The 9,498-nt window shown below is 25.6% G+C and overlaps 1 protein-coding gene across 1 annotated transcript; it reads left to right on the top strand.

Moving 5' to 3' along the window:
- The first annotated feature begins 687 nt into the window (after positions 1-687).
- On the top strand, positions 688-9,020 carry LOC145847375 (solute carrier family 2, facilitated glucose transporter member 1-like). The gene is made up of 9 exons (XM_082953586.1): positions 688-842; positions 1,435-1,655; positions 3,843-3,985; positions 4,111-4,229; positions 4,444-4,583; positions 4,760-4,910; positions 7,914-8,052; positions 8,271-8,473; positions 8,783-9,020. The coding sequence occupies exons 1-9, from the start codon at positions 688-690 to the stop codon at positions 9,018-9,020; spliced, it is 1,509 nt and encodes a 502-aa protein (XP_082809712.1).
- The last annotated feature ends 478 nt before the right edge of the window (positions 9,021-9,498 follow it).

Here is a 9,498-nt window from a genome sequence, read left to right as displayed (position 1 = left end):
TAGTTTTATATACTTTAGTATGACTTTTACTCAGCTGAGTAGGTTTAATTTTTTTTTGTTAAGCAAGTAAATATTAGCTTTGTAGCATGGTGTGTTATTTGTTTTTAAGACAGAACAGTTTTTGATTACATACAAACCAAAATGTAATATTTAGAGTTGTTTGAGTTTTGAAAATCACCAAAAATTTCAAGTAAGACGAAATTATTAACACCATTATGACGAAACATAACTTCATGTAAAATAGAGCAGTTTATCCTATTTAGAATAAGTTAAAATCAGTTGAAATCTGTTAGCAAAATAAAATTTATTTATAACAAAAATGTACTTTTTTTTTAAACATTCAGAATAATTTTACTGCTTTGTATAAAAGTACTTGTAAATATAAATTAATGAAGTTTTTACTAATAAATGTGCTTTGAATAATCCATTCAAAGCTGATAAGAAACATCGTAATCATCTAAAACAATATTTTTCTAACTTTAATTTACCCTTTAAAATTTTAGAGGCATAGTTTAGAGCGCTGATGTGTTAAATAAATTTATTTTTTTAGTTTAAAGAGTTAAAAACAAATGTATCAATTTAAGGTTTTATCTTTCAACTTTTTGTTAGCTTTTATTTACTATTCTTATGTTTAAAAGGAGCATTTTCTACTTTGATAAGCTTATTTTTTATATGAAATTATAAAACATGACTGGAGATAATTCAAAGATTACTAGCTCATTAGTAACATGCACACTTATGGCTGTTGTTGGATCTACCTTTCAGTTCGGTTATAACACGGGTGTCATCAATGCACCAGAAGCTATAATCAAAGATTTTTGTAACCAAACTTACTTTAAAAGGTAAGGTGCGGTTTAATTTTTATAAATGAATTTTAAAAACCATTATTACCTTGACAAAGGAAACAAAAAGTTATCACTAAGTTTAAGTTTGTTAAACCTACAGGTTAAAAAAAGTGTTTCTTTATAAGCTAGTTTGTAAAAAAATAAAAAACGCTTATTAAAAACAAAATTTTAAATTAAGGTGTTTTTATAGTCATAAATAATTTTTTATTAACAATATTTCGAAACTTTCAATCAATTAACTATTGTATCTATTTAAAGTGGTTCAAATTACTTTGCTAAGTAAGTTATATCACTAGTTTAGTTTAGAATTTAGTAATCTCAACTTTTTATGATGTCTGTTAAAAGAGTCTTTTAAGATTACTTTGTGACGTTTTGTTTTCATTTTTAAGCTGCTCCGAATTTAAACGTGAAAGAGCTTTACGTAGCTTAAATTGTAATTTTATTTACTTCAAATTATTTAAATTGCTACTCAAAAATTATACCAAGTCTTTCTCACGTTTTTAATATAAATCTTTAAGTAATAGAGTCGTACATCTAACGTGAATAGCAACATCATCAATCTTAAGTACATTTAAAGTTTAACTTTTAGGTATGAAGTTTATATATCAGAGAGTGGCTTGAATTTACTTTGGGGCTTCACTGTAGCTGCGTTCGCTGCTGGGGGGATGATAGGATCGTTTGGAATGGGCTCAATAGCCAACAAACTCGGACTTATTAAGTGCTTTTGGTACAACAACATTCTTGCTTTGATTGCTGCCGCTCTGATGGGTTTCAGTAAGCTAGCAAGCTCTTTTGAAATGATTGTAATCGGTTGGTTTTAGTTTGTTATTATCTTTAGAGCCATTTAAACTTTAAATGCTCTTTCTATACTGGTTAACATAGTTAAGTATTTAGTTTGATTTAAAATAAAATTTTCTGATTCCTTTGTCATCATCGCCTAAAAAACAAATGCACTTTTTCCACTATACTAGAGGTGGGCAACCTACGGCTCGCAATAGAAACTTCTAGCGCGCAAGGAATTTTTTAGTTTGTGAAAAACTTGCGCAAAGTAAACTGATTTGAGTTTTTTTGATACTAATTAATATCATTAATATCAATAAATCATTAATTTTGTTTTTTATATTTTATTACACAAAGCTTTTCAAAACCATACGAGTTTCTTTGTCAAGTGATAAATTTTAAATGAAACTTGAAAAAAATTTGTTAAGTGAATAGCTTAAAAAATAACTTTAAACTATGACGTATGAATAAATTCTAAAAAATACAAACACTAAAAATTCAGTAATTAAAACTAAAGGTATGTTTATTAATAGATTGTTATTAATTTTGTTTTTCTATGTAATGCTACTTGCGTATTTAAGTTAGGTCGCTCTTCCTCAATCAATATTGATTCCAGGCTGTAGAGTTCGCTTTTCTTACATCGTTTTAGAACTTTAAAACCTAACCTAACTTAAAAACCTAACTTAAATACGCAAGTAGCATTAAATGGAAAAAAAAATAATAACAATCTATTAATAAACATACTTTTAGTTTTAATTACTGAATTTTTAGTGTTTGTATTTATTTGAATTTATTCATACGTCGTAATTTAAAAATATTTTTTAAGCTATTCACTTAACAAAATTTTTTCAAATTTCGTTTAAAATTTATCACTTGACAAAGAAACTCGTTTGGTTTTGAAAAGCTTTGTGTAATAAAATATAAAAACAAAATGAATAATCTATTGATATTAGGTTGCAAATGGTATATAAATACGTTCAAAAACCTTCCTATAATAGTAATATCATTAATTTATTGTATTTTCTTTTTTTTCTTTTACAGCACAGTTTTTCAAAATTACTACGTCGCTAGAAATTTTTCAAACAAGCCCGGCCTGCGAGAGACTTTTTGTGGTAAATCTTACCCACCAATTAGAAAAATGTTTCACCTCTACACTATAACTTAATCATTTTCTTTTAAGTAAACGTTTTTTGTTCCACCATTTTTCTGCAAGTTTTATTTTGAACTTTTATTTTAATTCTTCAGAGACCTAGTTTCGATTTATCATGGGAAGTTCTCACCAATTTATATTTCATGACTAACATATTAATAACTATTGTTCAATTTTAACTTTATTGTTTGTTGGTTTACTATGTAAGTATGTTAAAAATGTGATTTCACAAGTAGTAAAAAAAATAACTCGAAAATATGTTGTGGTTTTTTACTTTGTTTTTAGATTATAAGTCATGAATATATGAACAATTTTTGATTTTTACAAAATTTATTAATTAATCTTTAATTAAAAACACACTAAATATATCTTCAACTTATTGTTTTTAATCTAATAACAAGATTTTAACAGTTCTTATAACTATGGAAGACTTTTAATGTAGACCTCGTTTATAACTTATTTTATAACCTCCAGTATCATGATAAATTTAATGCAAGTTTTAATTCTAAATTTACTCGTCAGTTTTACTAAATAATTGTTTTTACAATAATTAAATAAGTATTGTTTAGTTAATTTATAAATGAAGTTTAGTGCCTAGTTACTGACTAAAAATATAGCTTTACCTTGTTTCATATTATTCAGTATGTCACAAGCTATTTTATCTTAAATTGCTTTTATAATAACTGCGATAATTTCAGTTGATGAAAGCTTATATCCAAAAACTGTTTTCAAGACATCTGAGAACCTAAAACTAACTGAATAATACAGATTAGACTATATTAAAACGGAACCTTCGTTAAACATGTACAGATCTCATACATTTTATATTAAACTATGAAAGTTATAAACAACTTTAGTTTTAATACTGAATATAAAAAGTAATCTTTGTTTGCTAAATTGTTTTCAAACTTTTTTTATAAACCTATGAAAATCACATTAAAAATATAGCAGGAATTATAAGTTTTTAAATAATGAATATTATAAAGTACGTTTTGCAGAACTTTTGTAAAAAATACAAAAAAAAAAACATATTTTGGTTTTTCAAAAAGTTAACAAAATATTATCAGGTAGATTTATCATTGGAATGAATAGCGGGGCAAATATGGCGATAGCTCCAATGTACCTCACTGAAATCGCCCCATTAAAATACAGAGGAAGATTTGGAACCCTCGGTCAACTTGGCGTTGTTTCAACTATACTAATTTCTCAGGTTTGAACTTGCAAAACTTGCAAAGCGTAAACATTATTAATAAAAAAATCTAACTAATTTTTTCTAATATATTTAAGGTATGATTTACTCTATATAATAAAAGATAAATGTATAATTTTTTCAAGGTTTTTGGATTAAAAGAAATTTTAGGAACTTCGGAGTTGTGGCCACTGCTACTCGGACTAACAGGAGTTTTTGCACTTTTTCAAATTATTATTCTACCGTTCTGTAAAGAAAGTCCAAGGTTGAATTGAATTTTTTTCATAAAAATTAAGACGTGGTTATTTTTATATTGCTCCTTAAAAGTACAATTCAAAATGCTAGTTTGAAATTTTTAATAAGGTCAACCATAATAAACTAAGCTTAAAGCTCTATTTTGAATTTACATATTCTATATCGCAATACTGACTTTTTTCAAATACTTTTGCTATTTTTTTGGAAGAAAGTTTACTTTACAGGTATTTGTTAGTAGAAAAAAACAAGGAAGAAAAAGCAAAAGAGGTTTTGATGAGTTTAAGAGGACCTGAATACGATCCCACTGAAGAGTTGAATGCAATGTCTAAAGAGTATGAAGAAGAACAAAAATTGGAAAAAACTAGTTTGTTTTTGTTTGTATTTAGTTATATATATACCCTTGTAAGTAACACAAAAAAATAATGTATTGATAAATTGCAAAATGACTTTAACAAGTACTTTAACTTTAAGCGACAAATTAATATCATTATTATTTAATTGTAATGATTTTCGTTACTAAAATTTAATACTAATTCACAGCATACAAGGAAATGTTTACGAGAAAAAGTTTGAGCAAACCACTTTTGATAGCTGTAGTAATGCAACTGTCACAGCAATTTTCCGGTATCAATGCTGTTTTTTATTATTCAACTGGAATTTTCATTGATGCTGGAATTCCCGAAGAATACTCGTAAGTTAATATTTTATTAATAACTTTCTTGCTTACGTTTTTAGCAATTTTCTAATTTTTTATGCCGATACAAGTTTATTTTTAGAATAAACTAATACATTTATTGAAAATATAGAACTTAAACATGTAAAAATAGTTTGTAGAATTAGTGTTTTATACAATTTTTATCAAGTGCGCAAACGATGAAGTTTTTTAAGTTTAAGTTTTATGTATCTACATTAACCATATACTATAAGGACACTTTTAAAACCGTTTTCCACAGGCAAATTAATTATTAGAATACAGCCAATCACAGTGCTTTTATTTTTATCTTAATAAAATATAGAATCCAATTAAGAATAGAAATTATTTCAAAAACTATTAAGATAAATATTTAAAAATCTAAATCAAATAAAGCATGTTGATAATTATTGACATTTTAAAGTAACGTAAAGTAAACCCAAAAAATATGTAAAACCAACCGTACTATAAAAATGTTTAATCTTGTACTATTCATTATTTATTTTTCTTTTTTTCTTAAAATAAATGTGGAAATAGTACAGATTTTTTTTGTTTTCTAAATATACTAAACAGTTGTGGTTTTTGTTGTTATATCTATTCTGTACACAATTTAATTCAATTAAGTAAATAAGGCCTTTGTTTTGTGTAATGTACTGTGTAATATTTACTTTTAACCTCAAAAACGGCTTTTAATTTAACGTAACCTTTACATAGTTTAGTATTCTTTAATTCTTTTTAGTACCTAGCACAAACCTAGTATGTTTTAAATTGAATATCATCTCCGCTAATTGTTTATAAAATGAATGCGTTATAGTTTTGAAATATTTTAATTTTATAAACAATCTCAAAGTTAAATAAACTTTTAGTAAAAGTCTACCCAAATCAAACAATAGTAAATACAAGGCCCATAAAAAACTTAAAAAGTTTTAAAAACTAATATTTTTAGCTTATTGTTGTTACTAAAAATATTAGTTAAAAGTTAGTTAATTATAAAATTTTTAAGCTTTTACATTTTTTTCTGTTCTAATTTACAAACAAATATTTTAATAGAGATCATTATATACTGTAATTAGGTAAATGTTATTAGTTTAACTACTTACTCTTAATATAAAAAATACTGATCTTAGAAAAAAAATCTTAAATGACACTACAAATTTTGATTATAGGGTTTTTTTTTTTGGAAAATATTAATGAGTGAAAAAGGGTGTGCATCAAAAACTTATAATGAAAAAAAAAACTTTTTAATAGTTGCAGTTAAAATTTTAAACACTTATTTTAGTATATTTAACTATTTACACTTGAATCTTTTTTGAAACAACCAATGGCTAATCTTAATTGATTTCTAGCTTTTAACACCGTTTAAACTTTTATCGTGGTTATTCGATAAAAACTTGTTCATTTTGTTTTTTAAAACCGCTTTTTATATGTTGTCTACTATTGTCAATCCTATATCATAGATGGCTTAAGTAAATAAAAAGTTGACGTCTTTGAAAGGTAACTGCTTATCAGATTTTTTTTAGACAGGTTTGTTGTAAACACTAGCTTTATACATATATTTAGGTATACATCATCAAATTTAAGACTTTATTCTGTAACTGATTTTGTTTTCGTTCATTTTTATCAAGAACTATTATCGCTTGCATAAATTTTTTCTATAGTAATAAGGTTACAAAAATATATAATTTGATTGAACTGTTCATAAAATTTTTCATGTTATTGTTAGAACACTTTCTTTATATTTTTTTGTACCTTCTTTAATAAATATATCAAGCTAATCACTTTTCATCGCATTATTCTAATAGTTTTATATTTTCTTTTTTGCTAAGACTTAATTCTAGAATTCTATTTAAATTTCGCTGTCTTTTTCAAAACTTTCCGCTAGTTAAAGAAAAATAAATCTTAAGATAAAAATTAGCTGTCTTATGTTTTCTATGGATATTTTTTTCTCTTAAACTGTATTTTTCAAAGCAGTTATCGGTTTACTTATTTATCTTTAACATCTACAAATGACTACTAAGTAATATTTATTAATTATATCAGTTACGATTTAATCATATAAATTTTGAATGTTATTTTAATAACTTCAAAAGTCTTTTTTTTAGACTTACATTAGACAAGCGGTAGAAAACTAGTCTTGCAAAGTACCTTTCAGTAAAAAAAAACAACTTATGCAAAACAACTACAGTTTAATTTTTTGTAACAAACTCTACAAACACGAACAAAATCTGATATAAGTAAAAAATGGTGCTAACTTAGTTATATCGTTTAAATAGTTTTACTTAAAAACTTTGTTATTTTTGCATTTTACAAAACTATAGCCGCGCGCAGAAAATTTTTCAAATAAATTCAGCAAAGATTTTTGTAGTAAATATGGATTTTGAATTACAAAAGAGCTGTATACGTTTTACCTCTACATTAGACAACTTTTATACTAGCAAATTAAAGAAAAAATACCATGAAGTGTTTCATCTACTTTGTTATGTAGATGTGTACACAATAAAAGTGACACCTGGGTTGTGACTAAAAGTCGAACACATAGCTTTAACTATTAATTTTATTGAATTACTTTCAAAAAAAAACCATGCTATTAACATAATACCATACGTTATAATTTTGTTATGTAAACTCAAAAAAAAATATGGTAATATTTCGTTAAATATTTTTAACTATTACTTTTCTGCAAAAAGAAAACAACAACTCGGTAATTATGTTAAGACTTTATAATAGTAACATCAAGACTGAGTATACTTGCTTAGCATTTTGCTAAAGAGCGATTCGATATGATTCAGTTTTAATTAAATCTTCGAACTAAGTCAAAAAGAAGCAATTTCATATTTAAAATATTTTTGAGAAATAATTATTTTATTCTCTTTAGTTTGTAGAGTAAAAAGAATTGTAGTCATCTGTTTATAATTAAAAAGATTAAGAAAATGACAATCAGTATGTACTATGTACTTAAGTTCTACTTTTATTTATAATAATTTAAGCATATATTGCAAACAGAGGATTAACAACGGTTGGTATGGGTTGTGTCAACGTAATAATGACCCTGGTCAGCTTGGCACTTATTGACAAAGCAGGTAGAAGATTACTCCATCTAGTTGGCCTGGGTGGTATGTGTGTCATGGCTGTATTCCTTGTGGTCAGTCTTTTGTAAACTAAATTATTCTTAAACGTTTATACCTAAGTAAAATGACAATTAAAATGCTCGTGTCTGTTAATAGTTAAACTTTTAGAAAACTAAGTTATGACAACTAAAAAAAATATTTAGTACTTCATATTGTGCTCGTTATATCTAACACAATAATCATTGTATTAGTTTAGAGTAAAAAAAATATTTAATCTTTATAAAAAATGTAGGTTGTTTTGAACCTGGAGCAAACCACAGTGACGTCATACTTGTCGATAGCACCCGTGTTAATTTTTGTCGGGTTTTTCCAAGTAGGTCCCGGCTCGATACCTTGGTTCATAACCGCTGAATTATTCACGCAGTCAGCTAGAGCACCTGCAGTCAGTATAGCTGGTCTGGTGAATTGGTTCGGAAATTTTACTGTAGCACTCGTGTTAGTTCAATATAATTTTTATTACAACTATAGTTGCATTACAATTAGCCGTAAACTCTGATGCTGTTTTAGACATTTAAGTCTAAAAACAAAAAATGTTATGCCAATCTTCAAGTATGTATCAACTAGTATTAAATTTAGCTAGCTTTTTGCATATAATATCTTAACTTAAGGTAACTAAAACAGTACCAAGTATTTTTATTTAGTATTTCATATGTCTAAAAAACAAAAAAAAAAATCATTAAATTTTGAAATCTAATAAAGTTAATAGGTATTGAACAACTTCAACTAAATCACATATACAAACAGATACCCATTGATTGAAGCAGAAATAGGAGGATACACTTTTATCATTTTTGCTGTTCTTCTTGCAATATTCTACGCTTTCACATACTTTTTTGTACCTGAAACTAAAGGAAAGAGTATTAACGAAATAACTGCACTGTTTAGTAAAGACAGTGTTGACGACAGAAGAAGTTTGAAAAGCGATTCTAGCTTAGATACTGATCGAGGAAAATTAAACACAGCGTTCAGCGAAAAGTTTTAAGTAATTTTATTCGACGTGTATTAATAACTATTAGTTTATTATTTCATATATTTTTGCACCGTAATCTTGTTTGTTGACAGAGTATAATATAACCTGACATGTTATTATAATGTTGGCTTGATTTTATTAATTGTTTTTACTAAAACTCGTTCATTAGCTTTGTAATCAATAATAACCAAATTTACAATGTTTGTCTAAGCTTGTACAGTACAATATTTGTTTATTTTGAACAAAACTTTAATATTTAAATTCAAATCTATTTGTAATCAAATTAAGTTTTACCATACTAAAAGCATCTTATATAGCTAAGCTATAATCAATTAATGTAAATTTTTATCATTTTTTAAATTAAAACTTACTTTATTATATTTTTATAATTCTTTTGAATCTATGTGATTAAGTGTTAAGTACGTTTCTCAAACAAAAATTTTCTAGATTTTAAGTTATTCTAACTCTGAGATTTTAAAACTTAATGTTT

The sequence above is a fragment of the Thalia democratica genome, unplaced genomic scaffold (genome assembly GCF_965202585.1).
Source record: "Thalia democratica unplaced genomic scaffold, ktThaDemo2.hap1.1 HAP1_SCAFFOLD_903, whole genome shotgun sequence".
In the NCBI taxonomy this organism is placed as follows: domain Eukaryota; kingdom Metazoa; phylum Chordata; class Thaliacea; order Salpida; family Salpidae; genus Thalia; species Thalia democratica.
Note: the sequence above shows the minus strand (reverse complement) of the source record. Positions and strands in the feature narration are given on the sequence as shown.